This window comes from Equus przewalskii, chromosome 25 (genome assembly GCF_037783145.1).
Source record: "Equus przewalskii isolate Varuska chromosome 25, EquPr2, whole genome shotgun sequence".
Lineage (NCBI taxonomy): Eukaryota > Metazoa > Chordata > Mammalia > Perissodactyla > Equidae > Equus > Equus przewalskii.
Window position 1 is genome coordinate 12,474,621 of NC_091855.1, and position 19,446 is coordinate 12,494,066.

A 19,446-nucleotide genomic window follows, 5' to 3' on the forward strand; every position below is an offset into this window, starting at 1 on the left:
TACAGATGGCCCAGAAAAAAGATGATTCAAGTAAGCAGCTTTCTGCTGATGCATTGTGGTCTTAGAAGAAACCTTGAAGCAGTTTTTCTCAAACGCCGGTCCACAGATCACACTTCAGAGTTACCAGGGAGCGCTTGTTAAAACCCACCTTCTCCAGATCCACAGAGAAGGGATCTCTAGGGGATGAGCCAGGAAATCTGCAGCTTCTACAAGATTCCCAGGGGATTCCTAAATACATCAGAGCCGAGAACCACTGCCCTAGAACAGCGGTCTTTAGACCTTTTTTTTTTTATTTTGGTTGTATGTTCTAAAAGAATTTTGAAAAATTAGGTATCGTTTCACATGTTTTTAGGTTGATATCTCGAGTTTTTTGTTGTAAGTTTAACCAGTCACAAAAAGACATTTGAAAAGTGTATTGTAATACTGACGTTTCCAAACAAATCTTTTATATCACTTTAAAATGTATACAATTCAGCTTAAAAACCCATATCCAATAAAAATCTAAATATATGAACAAGCTCTTCTTTAGCAGTTAAAATTTTTACATTTTCTCCTTGAACTCATGTTTCCATCCCACTTCCTCCACAGAATTTTATTCAAATGCAACGTATTTTATGCTTGGAAGTCTTTGTTTTAATCACCCTATCATACTTCCCTGGAAAATATGTATGTAGGTTGAAATTTTATTTTTTTATTTCCTGTGACCTTAAGGTTCTAAGTGTTAAAATTCCTTCACAATTGCATTAGCATAAATACTTTTTAGGTATAATGAATTATTTTGGAGATGCTTCTATTAGTTTGATGGGTAGACTGTTTTCCCCCTATTTAGTTGATGTATTCATAGGTGAATATTACATATGGCTGGAATAAGACAGTCTTCAGCATCAATTTTATTCATATTTTTTGTTTTACGTACAATGATCCCTGAGAAAACTTGTTTACACAAGTAGATGGGAATGGAAGGTATTTGATTATAGCAGTGTCACTCAAATCTTTGAACTCCTTCTGAATTATAAACTAAAACCCATATAGTAATTTATCATCAACATTAATTTTTAATAAATCTAAGCTGACAATTTTATTAGGTCATCCATCAATTTTGTTGAAAGCAAAGAATTGGAAACCATCTGACCTACAAAAGAATTTGTAATCCAGTCACTATCATTCACTCTCTTTAACCCCAACACCAACATTTTTGAACTGTGTCTTGCCCTAGAAGTTTGTAAACGCCCCCAAAGCAAATCACTGAAGTAAGTCAATGAAGTAAGATTTCAAATTGTTGAAAGGTATTCCATTTTAACAAGTGGGAAAGTGTGATGAGGGTAGGGGAGATGAGAAAAGAGGCCAAGGGGAATTTTCAGGCAGATCATTTTAGAAAAAGAGTACTTGTGGAAATTGAGGATCCAGCAAAAGATTCCCTGAAAACTGCCCTTGTTTCCACATTTCTTGAAAAGTGTTTGTGAAAGTTCACATACCTCAGTTTGAAGACCATTGTACCAACTGCTTGGACACATTTAGAGAATGCATTGCTTTTAAAAAGACCTCAACAATAACAGAGAGAATTCACGAGTCCTTAAATTTATCTCAATCTTCTTAACTACCTGGATTCACTCCAAATATAGATGCAGCCTAGCTTGGGGCAGCTATAGCAAGGGTTAAGGTGAAGCAGATGACAAAATGGTTAAAACAAACAGCGTAGGGAGATGTGGAAGATCTTGCACAGCCTACAAGTTTTGCCATTGTGATTTTGCCAGTACTTCTCTCTTTATTGTAGTTAATGAAATCCTTATAATCTCCTCAAGGATTGACCTGGCTCTGGGTCAGAAAGGACCAGAAGGTCCTCATGTTTCCTCCCTGAGGTTGCCGTAATTTCATTGCCAAGACCAAAGCTGAGGGAGGCAAGAATAAGAAAGCCTCTCTCTTTCTCTCTCTCTCTCTCTTTTTTTTTTTTTTTTTTTTGCTTTAATAAGAAAATAATTGCCTCTACTCTTGGAGACCTTGCTTAATTAGACTAATCTGATTTTCTACTGGTAAAACTAACACTAAAATGTTATTGCTCTGAGTTCTCTAATTATAGCGCAATCACACTTTTTCTTAACAGATACTAAAACCAAATGCTATAATGTTGGATGAGGTCATTGTGAATAGCTTGTTATAAGGTCTATTTTGAGGTACCACATGAATTTCAGTGAATATTATGCAGCGACAAGGAAACAGCAGAAAGTTGACTGCAGAAAAAAATCATGAATTGCTACTATAATTTATCTAAACAGTGATGAGGTTCCACAAGTTATTCCATAGAAGTATATTCACTGACTAGAACCTCCTGATCTTCCACCCCAGACTCTTTAAACTCTACCCCTTTCTAATTTCCCCTCTTAGCCATCCCCTTCTTCATTTTCTTCCCTGCATAGCCTGAACACAATGATCAGCTTTTTGATGGATACTGTCACCAGCACTATTAGTCCCATTACTCCGTTGAACTTCTGCTTATCTATTCTGCCAAGTTGCAGCTCAGAGTCAAATAATCACCTGTTCTCTCTACTATTGCTGCTAGTTTTCCAAGTACTGCTGGAGAAATTGTGTAACTGCTGCTCCATGCCATGAAAATCTGCATCTCCCAAACTCACCTTGACTCTTAACACTACTTGGCAATTCTTTCATTCTTGCCTGGTTGGCTTCCTTTTCCACTGCTCAGGTGCTATTCCCATCCTCAAGTCATTACTCTTCCAAAGTTTCCTACCAAGCTTCCTCAATCAACAGATAACCCAAGTTCTTGCTTCAGGAAAAATTAATGTTCAGTTTCCCTCCTTTCCACTTCCAGTCATCTGTAGCTTTACCCTCACTTCCTCTGTCCCAGAGATAATGTAGTGTATCACTTATCCCGTTTCAATGCTGTTTTTCGTTTTTAAGTTCTTTACTATAAAGTCTGTGTACATTATTACAGGGAAATATCCTTCTTGGAAGTCTTATTCCAAGTTGAAGAAATGAGCATCGGAACGTTAGGAAATAAAGGTGCTGATTGGCCGCAGGAAAGAATGCATCAGAATAGCAAGTGTTCTTCCACGTTCAGTCGTTCGCAACCAAGGACAGAAAGGATGGTGAGTTGGGATGCTACCCACCCATTAAATATTTTAAAATTCTAACATAATTCTCTCAACCAAATGTCACGACATGAAATTTAAAGAGTCCATGCTTTAGTGATCAGTGCCATTTTTGTCCTCTCCTATTTGGTACCACCTGCCACACCTGCAGTCTAAAAAGCCACTAATAATAATTAGCCCACTTGGTTCCTTCTTTTAACTGGGTGAAGTTTGCTCACCATCATTTAACCCAAACTTTTCATGAGAATTCCTAAAAAAAACCAATGTGAATTACATTATGCTTCACCTGATATGGCTGTTCTAATGATGTCATATTATACCAGCTATCATATAAAACTTAAAAGTGACACATATATGTTTTAGAAAAGTATTTGTAGAAACTGCCTAAAGAGAAGTTTTGATGTAGAAGATACTTAGAAGGGTTATATATCCTATCTAACCAAGGGTAGCTCCAGGCTTTGTGGGACCCTGAAATGTGTATAATTGGGGGAGTACTCTCTTTCCAAAAAGGAATAAAAAATTATGGATACAAAATGAGGGACAGGGCCTTCGGAAGAGGTCTGTGAAAATGAAGGACTCTGAAGCTTAAGCTTCATTAGCTTCATATAATCATTTTTTTTGTTTGACCACTTAGAGCATTAAACAAGCCCCAAGCCGAAACCGACCAAAAACATGCTAAAATGTAAACGACTGACATGAGCCAGGAACTTCACATAATATGACATTTCACCTGTTTATTTACCATTCTGATTTTTATAAAAGTGGAAACTGAGACTCAGAGAATTTAGTAACTTGCTCATAGTCAGCTCACGGCTCTCATTGAAGCTGAGATTCAAACCAAGACAAACTAAATCTTATGTTATTTCCACTACAATACTCTGCCTTTAAGATTTCCCAAAAGACAAAGGGTTTAAGTTGCTTTGGAGAATGCCCCTAGAAAATACCTGGAAATGCTCTGTGAATACTTGAAACTGATGTGACAATTCACATTTGAGAATCTCACTAAAAATACTGCCCTAAAACTGTGTTTAAAAGGCATGAAGAGGGGCCAGCCCGGTTGCCGAGTGGTTAAGTTTGCACACTCTGCTTCAGCGGCCAAGGGTTTCACTGGTTTGGATCCTGGGCGCGGACACGGCATCACTTGTCAGGCCATGATGAGGCTGCATCCCACATGCCACAACTAGAAGGACTCACAACTAATAATATACAACTATGTACTGGGAGGGGTTGGGGAGAAAAAGCAGAAAGAAAAAAAAGAAAAAGAAGATTGGCAACAGTTGTTAGCTCAGGTGCCAATCTTTAAGAAAAAAAAATAAAAGGCATGAAGAAACAAATGCGTAACTCTTGGGTTATCTTCTGCTCACTAAATGACACAGATGAAGACAGGAGCTCTTAGAGTCTAGGAGAAATGTGGTTCTAATTAGGAGAGGAAAATTGAGGCAGAATCAGAATCTGGAGGTAAGTCAAGAATTACAGACTCTCAGGAAAGGGCATGGCTGTGGAAAGACATTGACAGCATGAATGTTTCACAAAGTATATCCTCTCACTACATGTCCTATGTGATTCTACCTTGCCCTTGTGATATATCAAGTTTTAAAGATAGGAAAATAATGACAGTTGGCTCATATATTATTCAATATTATATCCATATCTTGTATTTACCAGTTTAGCCTCTATTTTTTAAAATGTCCCGTAGAGGTATCCCCTCCTTATCCTAAGATCCCTAGAAAGTAGATGTTTTATCTTTATCTTTTCCTCACTCACAGAATCCAGCACTGTGCTCTACAGATAGTAGGCATTCCTTAGAGGTTAATTGCCATGGAAGATGGTGTTGATGTGTTATTTTTGACCGGCCACCATTTTCTAACACAACAGAAATTCCATAATACAGATGTGTTGTGATTCTATCATATTCAATCAAAGACTTCAGAATAAAATTTTTGGCAATGGCTAGAGCTAAGGCAAGAACTGATCAGATGTAGTTCATTGTACTTTCAGTCAACAAGCTCTCATTGATCTTGGAGTTACTTTAAAGACCTGCTGATTCTGTGGTCTTAGGGTCATTGTGACCTCAAGCTGTAGCTAAAATCAGTCCAGTCCAACAGGAATTTCAAGAGCAGCAGCACAAAAAAAGATGACTTAACTGAAAGGAACAAGAAGGTACACATTTTCCAGAAGACCTCTTTATTCTTAGAGTAGAAATTTCCCTTCAAGATGACAAGCAGTTCAAACTCTCCAGGATCTTACTTGTCCTCAAAAACAAGGTGAGTCTTTGACAGAAGATGCCAAGTGGTAACTACCCAGGAGGGAAGAGAGGGTCTCTGCCATTAACCCAGGCTAAAGGCAGATATTGTGGCGTGTCTTCCCACAGAAGTTCTAAAATAGATGACAACTACTTGAAGGAACTGAACGAGGACTTAAAGCTGAGGAAGCAAGAACTACTAGAGATGCTTAAACCTCAAGAAGATAAGAACAACCTCTTATTCCAGAAGTTAATGTCTAACTTGGAGGAAAAACAAAGAAGGTAGGGGCTCCCTGCTCAGGATTTCCTAGAGGAAGAAAGGTTGGAGGACTTTAATCCATAGGATTAGCAATGAAAATTTACATTTTTAAAAAAAAGTTTAGACATTCACCCATCGTAGGTAAAGAATTTGTAACCACAAAATCAGAGTGGCAAGGAGCCCTTTATTTTCTTTTAGTAAAATTAAATATGACTCAACCCTCATCTCACAGGGCTACAGTTCTTCTTCTTCTTCCCTAGGGTGTCCACCCAAGAAACAGATAAAAGCCTTTAGTATTTTTCAGTCTATCTTGGTCTCACTGACAGCTCTTTAATCATGTTTGTGGAATCACTTTAGGATAGATGACTGCTCTTCCCATGCCAAGCAGTGGAATGGCAATCTTTTCTGAGCCTAGGAATCCTCTGGACTGGGGTCTGACCTCTCTAAATATACTACCCCATTGAGGTCTTAACTCTTCAGTAGGGAACTCACTGTTCTTGGGACCCACCAACTCTCTGTTTTCTTTCTAGTCTAGGAAAATCTCACCTTAAGTGGTCTACCTTCATTTTCTACCCTTACCATAAGCATCTCAGGGAGCTCAGACTTTTGGAGAACAAAAGTCAAACAGAAAGTTGTGGTCAAGCATCAACTGCTTACAAACCAGAAACTCAGACTTTTCTCAGGGCAAGAGAACACAAAAGCTTGCTTCTCTCCTTATAATGGAGGAGGGAAAACTACAATTAACATAAACATAAATTAACTAATGCCTTTAAAGGATATCCTCTCTAACAGTCAAAGACTTGCTATTGATTCAGATTTTTTTAGAAACTTCTTGATGGCTTGGATTCTCTGGGGGCTACTGTAAGACTGTAAGTGGTTTCCCCAACTGCCTCAAATGTCTTTATAAGGAGAAGCAAAGCGAGGGAGATGGACAGGGATGGGGTAGGGAATCATTCTGGGATTTATCTTGAAGACAATAGGTTCTTCGACCTCCTTCTTCACAGGGGCAAAAGTGCCCCTTTTACCCCAGAAGTCATACACCAAAACATTCTTCTGAAGGAATGGAGAGGAATCTCATTGGCTGTTGGATATCAAAGTTTTGAGCATTAAAAAGCACAGAATTCATTACAGAACACAGTATTCATTACAGAGCGCACAGATAAGGCAAATGTCAATTAGGAATGGAATTGTCCTATAGAGACCATCTATAGCCAGAAGGACTCCCATAACTCTTGTGATTTCAGCCCCCATTTCACTCCTGTGGTAGAGTACTTTCTGACTGGTTGCAGAATATTAATATTCCTCTTTATGAAGTGTTATGTTTTATGATGTCTCTCTCTTCCTCCTAGTCTGCACATCATGAGGCAGATCATGTCAGGGAAGAGCGCTGAGGAATCCTCAGTCATGGAGCTCATTAAAGAAGCAGAAGAGATGAAGCAGAATCTGGTAAGACATTGGTGGGCACTCCAGGGCATGGCGTCCTGAACAGGGCTCAATTCCATTCCTGTCGCTGGATGTTTAATCTGACAAGGAAAGACAGAGTGCTCATCTCTGGCATCTGATGCTTCAACTCTCACATCTCCGTGATCTAGAAAGTCCAGAGTGATCCGAAGGGAGTCAGATGAAACACTGGGGAGAACAAGGACCAGCTAGCAAAGGTTCTTTTTCTTTGACTTTTTAAAAAATTTTTCATCTGGGGGTTAATGAACACAAGCATATTAACTCTTCACATTTCAGAAGGAATAGAAAATACCTACCAAAGTAAAAGAAAAGAAGTAGTTTTCTCTGAGAGATTCATGTAAGATTTTTAAAACTTAACAGTGTATAAGACCTTAAAAACTAGAAATTAGTGATCTAAGCCACAGATAAATTGCCATAAGATTAGACTATCAAGTGTTGTAAGTGTAAGGAACTCATTTCTATTGATATGTATACCACAACTACCATAATTAAAGTTATTCAAAATTATTTTTTTTGTATTATCGTCATCATCAAACTCATGACTCATGTTCCTGGATTTGGGGTTAGGCCCATTCATTGCCTTGCTCTCTGGTTTACTATGTCCCTGAACTCCTCTCCTCCCTTTACTCACTAATTTCTTCCAACTTCACTTTAATGACTGGACAAACACATGTTTCTGTTTGTTTGGTTTTCTCCTCCTCCAACAGGAAAGGAAAAACAAGATGCTTCGGAAGGAAATGGAGATGCTATGGAACAAGGTGTGCCTCTAAGGATCTCTTGAAAGTATTGTCTCACAGACCATAATGCAAAGAACTTCCCTTTCCTCTGGTCCCCAACCTCATTTTCTCATGTCTCTGCTCCCACCTATGCCTCATGCCAATCCATTCTTTGCATGGCAGCCAGAGCGACCTTTCTTAAACAATCAAATCATGTCACGCTTCTTATGAAAACCCTTTACTCTTTATTGTGGCATAATCTGGCTCTTGCCTACCTCCTAGTCCTCTCATAGAAGTCCTCCTCTCCCACACTGGCTTCCTTGAGCTGGTTTCTCAAACATACCAAAACCTTTCCTATTTCAAGGCTTTTGCTCTTGCTTTCCCCCCAGGCCTATAATGCTATTTTCTTATCTCATCCTTCAGGTCTCTGCTTAAATGTCACCTCCTCAGGCAACCCTCCTTGTTCACTCCATCCAAAATAGGACACCGCCCTCCCCCTTTCTGTTATACAACTCTGTTCATGTCCTCCATAGTACTTTTTATAAGTTTATTATTATTTTTATTCTGTTATAAGTATTATTTAACTCATTCCTTGTCTCCCTGCCCCTCTCTGGAATGTAAGCTCCTCCAGTATCTTGTTTGCTTTGTGCATCTCTGAATCCCTAGCACTAGCACAATGCTTGGAACATAGTAGACAATCAATAAATGTAAGGTGAAGGAACACCTAATTATAATTCTGATTTTGCAATAATCATGGCATTGTTTAAGATAACAATAGTAGGGACTTTTGCTGGAAAACCAGGCAGGGATGGAAATTCCCTTGTGGTCTAAGGCCTTGGGATCCAAGTGCTTTTTCACAAACTGCGAGACTGGAAGAGCAGGTTGTGTCTTGTGATATAAACAGGTGTATGGTGTGATATCTGACTGTTTTTTTCATCTCACCTTTCCGCACATAAGCAAGATACCATCGAGCCCTGCATCTTGTACTGAGATCTGCTTCTAGTTCTCAGTGGCAGCTACAAATCAGTTCTATGAATTGCCAGAAGTTATAGTTCCTGAGTTCTTGAGTCCTCATGATAGGAAATGTGCCAGCAAAATTCCTCTATCAAAATCCAGTTTCTCCAGAGCTCCCATAAGACTTTTTATAAGGGATGTCCATACACCTTAGCTTGCGATTGACTTTTCCCACCTGTATTTTTAGACAGGAAGAAATGGAGAGAGAAGAGCAGAATGCTGAGTGGTTAAGAACAGGCTTCAAAGCCCAAGAGATCTGGTCCAAATTCCAGCTCTGCTTTCCTAGCTGTGTGACCCTAAACAAACGACTTAGCCTCTTCAAGTCCCAGTTTTCTCATCTATAAAATGGAAATAAAAATAGTCATGTGAGGATTAAGTGAAAATGTTTGTAACGTAGTAGAGTAGTATAAATAGAGTAATGTAGTAAGTAGCTCACAGTAGTAACTGGCATATTGTAAGGATTCAGTTAATAGTTTTATTATGATAAGTACACTCAAGGGATCAAACGGAATGGCTCGTTTTATTCTGAACCCCTTTGGTAGGATGCTGTTCACGTAAGGCCCTGAGAACTTGCTGACTGGCGGGAACCAAAAGCCTTAACCCATATTGGTTTTCCCCCTCCCTCACTAATTCCCACCAATTTAAAGCTTTGCCAAAATGTCTTTCTACAGACATTCGACACAGGAGAACTTGGTGATCAACAAAAAGCACCACAGATAAAAAACAAGGCAGACTTGCAGGATGGAAAGGCAAGTGGACTGCATGGCACTTAGAATTTCAGGGTTGTTTGTGCCACACAGCTGGAAACAGCCTGTTGATAATCAGGGCTAACATGGGTAGGCAGATAGGTAGGATCTACCTGGGCCTGTAGGGTACATCAGATTTACTGTCTGCTGAGACATTGCACTTCTTTCCTGGGACCTCCTATTTCTTTGGCTCTCTTCTTTCATCCCAGGCTCCCAAAACCCTCTCATCACCTAGGAAGACCAAGAATGAACTGGAGACATCATGCAGGGAAAGTGAAAGAGACAAGGAAGGTGGTACAATCTCTCTGAATGGGAGTGGGTTTAGAGCTGATAGATTAGAAATCTTTAAGGTAGCAGCAATCTGCCTAAACTATGGTGTGCTCCCGAACTGATGAAAAATTTTATAGGAGATCTTGTTCCCTTGGAATATTATATTTGAGTCAGAGTGACACTGCAAGTTTCTGGGAAATCATATTAGCTAGGACAAAGTGGGAAAAGCTGTACCAACCATGACAGCTCTGCAATAGCTATGTGATGTCAAAACACTTGTTAATTTGTTTTTGAACCTTTATTTAGCGGTATTAAGCTTGTATCTAATCTTCCCATAACTAACTCATTCACAGAAAATGATCTTATTCATTTAACTTTTAGCTTTTGGAAAGTGGTTTGTACAGGTGAGGCCAATTTAGAGGATTGTGCAGTTGAAACCAATTTATAAGTGAATCTATGACACCAGATTTTTGTAATAAAGTCTTTGCAGCATATGGAGAAAACTGATTTCTGATCTCAATTTACTTTGTCACCTAGTGGCTCTTTATTCCACCAGGAGAAGCAACAGAGGAAAATGCCATGGGGCAGGTATCAGGAACAAGCCAACATCCTTCAGGTACTAACATCTTCCAAGGCTGGACATGGGGTACCATTTCGCTCATACAATATAAAGCCTTGTAGTTTCACAATGTTAAGCCTGATTCCCTCATCTGGATTACCAACTGTCCTGCTAAAAGAAATGTTTCATGGGAAGATGGCTGGAGAAAGTTCAGCTTCACCTTGAGTAACTTGGGATAAATAGCATATTTTCCTACAGTCATGATTTTGTTCTATTTGAAATGGAAAAAAAAATCACATATACTGTCTGCCCAACTTTTAAAGGCTAAGCATGATGGGATCATTTTTTAACTTCTGAGTTAAAAGGATCTGGGTAACAGTGGATCTAGACAAGCCAACACTATGTGAGTAGTTTTGAAAAATGTTCTCTTGTAGAATGACTTTTATAGCAAAATGTTTGAGCTGAGAATGGAAGCTTTGAAGAACTACCAGAAGGCAGATGACCTGAAATTATCACTGTACTTACAGCAGAATTCTGAGACAAAGCAAGCATTTTTTAATCCTCCTGGATCCCAAGGTAGGTAGAGTATCATAGGTAAACAGTTTGAGGTTCCTTTTGTTTTATTTCACATGGGAGATCCCATTATTTATAAAGTGATCAACACAATGCCTGGCACACAGCAAGCTGAATGTTAGTAGTGTTATAATAAATTTTATCATCATCATCATTATTATTATTATTCAGAAGCTCTTATACCAAGGTTAGGATTCCTCTGGAGGAAATGAAATTTTCCTTTGTAAAGGCTAAGTAATACATTATGTACTTAGCATATGTAATTAATAAATAGTTGGCACTTGATAAAATATTAGTTTCTTCCTCACCTCCTCCCCTTTCCTAGGAATTAGAGTAGTTTGGTCCCATGAATTTTCTTGGAATAGAATTCTGCTACTTCAGAACAGCAGGCCAAGGAGATAGACATCTGACAATGGTCACAAGTTTCATCAATCCAGATATTCTTCTGGGAGTTTCAGCATTTCCCTCCAAAGAATTTATGGCATCGCTAGAGGAAATGAATGTAGCCACAGGCACAAGTGACCCAGTGTTCCTGTGTTTTACTGATTGCACGTTCATTGAGCACTGATTATAGGCCAGTTTCATTTTCTAACAACACATATACAAAAATCTTTGGGTTTGTTTGTGCCCAAGTGGATCTGAAATCTGAGTCCTAGATTTTGATTACGTTGACCTGTTTATAACCTAGTGTTTGATTATTGAAAAGAAAACAAAAGAAATATTGGTTCTCTTCATGGAGAGGTTTTTAAAGTAATTATGTTAAAATATTGTTACCAACAGTGTTATGATAGGGAGGTGGTTTTGTGGTTCTCAGTGTTTCCCAACTTCTGTGTCACAGGGACTATTGTTTATTTGATATTTTCTGTTTAGACTGACTTCTTTAATTTCTTAAATGCATTCCTTGAAAATAAAATTTATATTACTGTTTTAAATGAAAAATCAATATAGTTTTCCCCAATAATAATATACAGAAAACAAAATCTCAATGTTTTGACAAGATGCTGAAGCCTGAGACCTGTTTTATCTTTATTAGGAAATGAGATTAGCAAGATAGAGTTTTAAAGAAAACCAGCATCAAAATGAAACTTTCTCCTTGATGCCATCAAGTTTGAAAGAATTGAAAAGGAAATAATTTTCTCATTGTGATTTATAGTATTTAATGCTGTGTTCCAGCACCTCCTAAATTTATCTCAGCTGCCACCTAAAATAATCTCACCATCACATTTTGGGAAATAGTATTTTAATTGAAAAGGCACTGGATTTAGAGTGAGGTACATGAGTTGCAGGACTTACTCATGATCTGGGAAAGTCATTTAATTTCAGCTTTTTTCTTTATCTAAAACAGCCACAACACATCATAGAGCATATTGAAAACATTTGGTTTTGTGTAACCTCACAATGACTCTATGGGGTAGGTATTATAGAACAAGAAACAAGTTCAGAGAAGCCAGGCTTCTGACTCCATATCCAAAGATGATACCCATATCATCTCCTAGGATATGCTATAAAATGACAGTGTTAAAGTAGTGATTTCTCATCTCTTCCACCTCTAAAGGCTATGATTTGAATCCAAACATCACTGTTTAATGTATAATCCTTCCAATGAAGAATCATACTCCCTAAGGTCAATCTATTCAGTAATAAAAGAGTTCAAAACGGTTGACAGGTTGGTAATTCTGCATTTAGCCCACTGGGTGGCACCAATCACATCTAGGCTTCTAGACCACAAATAGTGGTAATTCAGGAAATGTGAAATGCTGTGGGAAGAGATTAGCCTTCTATTACCCTTAGGATAAAATGTGCTGCATTTAGATATCAAATGAAGACAGAAAGAAACTATTGATGTTTTCTGTCATGCTCCTCGGCACCGAGGTGTGTTACTGGCAGCCTTTGTTAGACCATATGAAATTCAGTATTCTGCAGCACACTCCTCACCCATTATTCCACTCTGTGAACTACTGTTCCCTCGATTCCAAAAACAGCCACTGCCTGCTTCCTCCACAATCCCTATCTAATACTATTTCTTTCTACCACAGATAAATGAAGTGATTGGAACACTGAATTAAACAATTGGTTGGCCAATTGCACAAGCTGGGATTTTTTAAAGTTTAGGCACTTAATAGTGTTCCTGGCTAGTGTTCCTTTTCTTCTAGTTTCAAAAAACTTGAATTTCACAAACCTGTCTGAAAAAAAGGGTGGAATGTCATTTTGGACACACCTTAGGGTACAGGCCCTTTTGTTCTAGGCATTTCCAAGTAGAGGGAGGGTTTCTCCTATGGCTTTTGGCCAAGAACCCCTCCTTCCACATCAACTGCCCCGTGTGCTGGTTGGCTGCGTTGCAGTGGTGTGATCTACACAGTTGGCAAAATACAACCCAGTGTTAATATTTCTGACTTTGTTACGCTTCAAGCAATCCCTGCTTGCAAATTCCCTTGAGGTCCAGATTGTAGGATTACCGTTGTTATCAGTCTTAGCTGTTTAGCATACTGCATCACCTAGTCTTATAGAAGAGGAAAACATTTTATAACTACAGTGAAGTCTTTCCTTTTGGTGTTTCCAGAGACAGGTCACATCTGAAGGGATTTACTTTCCCACCGGTGTAAAATTACAATTTGACCCACAGGGGTGGCAGCCCCTCCCTGGCTTCTGTAGAGTCAAGAGAGCAGTTGGTGGCCTTTGGCAGTCATCTATCTTAGAGAGCACCGGCACCAAGCAATCTTCAGATTCAGCTGACTTTCCCATCACACCTGCTGGTGTTTAAAGAGGAGGTTTACCTTCAGTGATAATAAGATATTTGATTCTGATGGCCTTCTTTTCTCTCCTCCTCATCCCACCTCCCAAAACCTTGCCTTTTTTTTTTTTTTTTAAACAACAACAACTTTTTTTTTTTTTTTAAAGATTTTATTTTTTCCTTTTTCTCCCCAAAGCCCCCCGGTACATAGTTGTGTATTCTTCGTTGTGGGTTCCTCTAGTTGTGGCATGTGGGACGCTGCCTCAGCATGGTCTGACGAGCAGTGCCATGTCCGCGCCCAGGATTCGAACCGACGAAACACTGGGCCGCCTGCAGCGGAGCGCGCGAACTTAACCACTCGGCCACGGGGCCAGCCCCAACCTTTGCATTTTTTTTTTTTTTCAGCTCTTTTGAGAAGAAGCTGAAGGTTAGATGTGAATATTTTGCTACACTTATAAATTCAGATGAAAGGCCAGTGAGGTGGGAAATGAATACTCTTGAGACCTTATTTATTCTATAGCTCACTCTGTTCTGAAAGCAAGTCATTCTTCCCGCTTGTAACCTTTACTTCATTTCAGTATTACTCTTCCTGATGGCTGAAATACACACCAGCAGGTGCTGCCAAAAGGAAAATAGTAGTGTTAAGCTAAACTGCTGAAAGGCAGGGGTGGAAACCCACAGCTAGCTCAAATCTAGGTCTTGGATAAATAGTATTACTCTCAAATACAGGCTTTTTTCCAGCTTTGAGGCAACTCGAACCTTTTGAAAGTCAAGGTTAGGTTTATGGTATTAGTAGGTTATGAAGTTAATTTCTAAACTAGGTCATTCTTTCACTTCCTATAAAATGCCACATAAGTCCAGTAGAAGCATAAAAATTCTCTTTCTTAAATACAACTTTTTTTTGAGGAAGATTAGCCCTGAGCTAACATCTGCTGCCAATCCTCCTCTTTTTGTTGAGGAAGACTGGCCCTGAGCTAATATCTGTGCCTATCTTCCTCTACTTTATATGTGGGATGCCTACCACAGCATGGCTTGACAAGCAGTGCATAGGTCTGCACCTGGGATCTGAAGTGGCGAACCCCAGGCCACTGAAACAGAACGTGCGAACACTACCACTGCGCCACCAGGCCTGCCCCCTTAAATATAAATTTTGAAGGTTAAAAAAAAAACTATACCTTTATTAATAGTATGATTATTTCAATGAGTGATAATAGATTCCAAACTGTTTTGCATCACACACTCAGGAGAGCAGCAGGATGTCTAGGATAGGGTTCTCATACTTAGAAAATAGAGGATGCCCAGTTAAATTTGAATTGTAGATAAATGATAACTTTTTAGTATAAATATTGCATGGGACATACTTATACTAAAATTTATTTGGTGTTTATTAAAATCCAGATTTAACTGGATGTCCTATATTCTTGTCTGGCAACCCTAACCTAGGACAGACTCACTACAGAGCCTATTTGGCACCCTACAATTCTCCCTTTTCCCCTTTTCATTGCCTCCCTAGCCCCCTCTATCTCAGCCTGTCATTCTCTCTGCTTCCTCTTTCTCATCCCTGTCCCCGCCTTTATCGTTTGTTTGTTCTCCACTATCCACAGTAGGCCATTTTTGTGGCATATGTGTCTGGGTTATGTGAGGGTGTGTATACATCTTCATGATTTATCATCCCATTTCTTCACTTAAAAGTTGTATTAGAAGTACATTCTGTAGTCTCTCAAATAAAATTGTTTTTACTTGCATGTAATCCTCAAATGATTTTTTTCCTGTGGGACATGAGCTCTCAACAGAAAAAAGGTTTACGACTCCAACTTCAAAAATATTGTTGGGTTAGGGGCCGGCCCAGTGGTGTAGTCGTTAAGTTCTCACGTTCCGCTTTGGCGGCCCGGGGTTCACCGGTTCAAACCCTGGGTGTGGACATGGCACCGCTTGGCAAGCCATGCTGCGGCAGGCATCCCACATATAAAGTAGAGGAAGATGGGCATGGATGTTAGCTCAGGGCTAATCTCCCTCAAAAAAAATATATACATATATATATTGTTGGGTCAAGTTATTTTTTAAAACAATAATTAGAAAATCTACATCCATGCTAACACCAGAGTCAGTCCTATAGTGACACAATGACACGATACTGTGATGAATGTTAATAGCCTTGCAACTCACAATAAAACTAGTTTTTCTCTCAAAGGAAGCTCTCATTTTCCTAATGTTTGCCACCAGGTACTATGGGCGCCACAACCATGGGCAGAACAACTAAGGCAAAAATGAATCTAATGGGGTAAGAACTATTTTCTTTTCAAAATCATTTTAAAGACTTGACTACACAGCGGGTGTAGATTTTTGGAATGCATTTGTTAACATACATTCTGATTTAATATTTTTAGGGGATTTGCGAAGACACTTTGATGTTTTAGCTGTCTTTTTCTTCTGTTTTTCTCCCGTCTTAGCGAATTCTGGGATCAAAGACCTACACAGAACAACAAGGAGCTAAAGAAAGTCAGTTTGATGGTCCAAGAGGGAGGCTCCTTTTTCTGAGGTCACTGCAGGATGAAGCTCCGAAGGAATAGAAAGCTTTCACTCCATTTGCTTTGGACAGATTTAAAGACGAGGTACAGCCAATGGTGTTAATTAAAATCTCTCAAACCTTTGTTTCAGTGTTGTTTCCCCTCTCTCTCTCTCTCCACCAAACTGGGTGGAAATGCTAGTTAGATGCTTGGCCTTAAGCATGTCAGGAATTTCGTTATTTAGGGATTGTAAACAGCTTCTGATTATTTTGGTAGCTTTTCATATGCATTTGAAATGATATGATATTATATGATATACAGTGGTATGATATGATAGCTTTTTAGAGCATTTTGAAATGACTAGATTCAAGCCACATTGTATGTTCTTAATAAGTCCATAAAAAGTTGCTCCTCTCCACCTCTGAAATGTCTAATTCTGGGCAGATCCGCCACAGGCAAAAGAGCAAAAATAGGTACAAAATAAGGAAAATTATACTCCATAGATTCTCCTTACTCTCTCACCAACCACATCCTACTGCCCTGTTGATTCTGCCTCCTAGTCACCTATTCCTCGAATATCTTCTACCTTCCTTGTACCACTGTGTTAGTTCAGGCGCTCCTTGCTGCCTGGATTACCACAGCCTCTTAATTGGTTTCCCAGCTTCCAGTCCCTCTAATCCATCTTCCACGGCACCGGCACCGCTGAAACTCTCTCTTCTAAAACAGAAGTGAGGTCATGTCACTTCCCTACAGGTTTCCCGACTTTAGTATAAAGTCCAAATTCCTTCACAGATCAAGTAATGATCTGCCTCCTACCTATGTTCCCAGTCTCATCTCTCACTCTGTCCCCCTTCCCTCATACATCCTACATTGAGCTTGTAGGGGAGGAAGACATTCCCTCTACCCACTCTAGGTCCTTCTGGTCGGATTACAAATTAAACTGACATGAGACAGAATAACAGGAGAAAATTAAACAAAGCTTTATAACGTGTATACATGGGAGAGGCCCAGAAAAACTGAGTAACTCACCAAAATGGTGGAAGCTCTCCTCAGCTAAAGGCAAAGGAGGATGTTGGGTATAGGGGGAGTCAGTTATGAGAGATTACCAGAAAATCACAGTAAACAAGATTGAGGTTATTATGCAGATTTAAGTCCTTGCCTTCTGCATTGACAACAGTTTCTAAATATAAGGTCATCCCCGCCTTCTTCCTGGTACAGAGAGGGTGACACCTTTACAGATGGAGATTTCTTCTACAAATGTAAATGTCTCTTACAAAGGGTAACTTCTGCTTTTCAGAGTTTCTCTCATGTCTGCAGTTTTTAAAAGTAACCAGGCCAAAATAATCCTCATGCCAAAGAGATATATCTTGGGGTGGCCAATTCTAATCTCCCACAAGCTCTACAGAACTCTTTGCAGTTCCCTTGATGCACTGTGAGTTCTATTATCTCCAGGCCTTTGCACAAAGCTGCTCCTCTGCCTCAAAGATTTTCTCTCCTTATCTGCTTGACCACTGCCCTTTTGTCCTAAAGGCTGAGTCTGGTGCCCTTCTCTCCCAGGATTTCTCAATCCTGGTTGTGTATTAGGATCTCCTTGGGAGCTTTTAAAAATACCAAGTCACTGGGCCCCTCTCCAGAGCATTTAAATCATTATCTCTGAAGGATAGGGCAAGAGCATCTGTGTTTTTTAAAAACTCTCAGGGAAATTCTTTGTTGTAGCCAGGTTTGAAAATCACTATTCTAGGCTCTTTTACCTCTGTAATAGTGCTTAATGAACTATATTGCAATTATTTGTTTACCTAGCTATCTCTGTCCACAAATGGTGAGCTTTTGAGGCCCAGGACTATGTCTTGTTCATTTTTTCTTTTTTTTTTTTTTGAGGAAGATTATACCTGAGCTAACATCTGCCACCGATCCTCCTCTTTTTTTGCTGAGGAAGATTGACCCTGAGCTAACATCCATGCCCATCTTCCTCTACTTTATATGTGGGAGGCCTCCTCAGCATGGCTTTATATGTGGTGCATAGGTCTGCATCCAGGATCTAAACCAGTGAACCCCCAGGCTGCCGAAGCAGATTGTGCAAACTTAACCGCTGTGCCACCAGGCTGGCCCCTCATTTTTCATTTTGACCACTAACACAGTCCCTGGGATTTGACAGAAGCTCAGATATTGCATAAGGTCACAGAAAGTTCATTGCAAAGTCCCTTGCAAGGTCTCTTGAACCCTGTCTTGTGTCAATATGATACCACTGGATCATTTTGTAGTCCCCGAGATCTTCAGATATTTTCTTTACTCTGATTAAGCTCTCATTAATATCCTATCTCATGACAATATGAAGAAAGCTGATTTGTTACGAAATGCTTTGAAATCTCTAGGAATCCTTTGTACAGTCTGGTAATGAGCAAAGTAAACCAACCAATTAAAAGTATTCTTTCTTGAAAAGTCAATCTAAATCTTTAAAGGTGCATTTAAAGGTGGATTTTTTTTTTAAAGATTGGCACCTGAGCTAACAACTGTTGCCAATCTTCCTTTTTTTCTTCTCCCCAAAGCACCCCAGCACACAGTTGTATACTCCAGTTGTGAGTGCCTCTGGTTGTGCTATGTGGGACGCTGCCCCAGCATGGCCAGACCAGCAGTGCCATGTCTGCACCCAAGATCCAAACTAGCAAAACCCGGGGCCGCCGAAGTGGAGTGTGTGAATCCAACCACTCGGCCACAGGGCCGGCCCCAAAAGGTGGATTTTTTAAATGTACTTTTGGACTGGAAAAAGTTTACATGAAATCATAGAATTTGGGCATTAGAAGGGACTTTAAGTAAGTACAAAGTTCCTTCACTTTACAAAAGAGGAAACTAGAGTTCAGATATTTTGAAGGGGTATCCAAAGTCCAATGGATAATTAGGGCTGTTGACAGTTAAACTGGTTAACAGAGCCCAGGTATTATTACTGCCAGTTCATCGTCCAATCCAACTCATATCTTTCCTCTTTGACCACAAAAAATAACAGGTTCTGCACCCCTGAGATAATTAGTTTCATGTTCTACCAACTGAGTTAGTGGAGTGTGTAATCCACATTCTGTTTAAGAAAGTCACCTCTGTACTTATTTAGTCCCTCTATGCTTTAGCAGTCCTGAGAGATTTTCCAAGTCAACTGGATTAGACAGAGCAATGAGAGCAAAAGTCGGGAATATAAGATCCGACTGTACCACTGATTACCTTGAACAAGTCATTTAGTCTCAAATCATTTAATCTAAGGGCCTAGATTCCCAA

The 19,446-nt window shown here is 39.5% G+C and overlaps 1 protein-coding gene across 1 annotated transcript; it reads left to right on the plus strand.

Moving 5' to 3' along the window:
• The first annotated feature begins 4,924 nt into the window (after positions 1-4,924).
• Positions 4,925-16,325, plus strand: CCDC196 (coiled-coil domain containing 196). Its single transcript, XM_070594014.1, is given in 12 exon segments — positions 4,925-5,368; positions 5,476-5,628; positions 6,955-7,051; positions 7,774-7,824; positions 9,468-9,545; positions 9,752-9,804; positions 9,806-9,833; positions 10,369-10,428; positions 10,806-10,947; positions 15,899-15,931; positions 15,934-15,956; positions 16,126-16,325. Coding segments are annotated over 12 exon segments (888 nt in total). The 5' UTR covers positions 4,925-5,318; the 3' UTR covers positions 16,246-16,325.
• Positions 16,326-19,446: the final 3,121 nt, after the last annotated feature.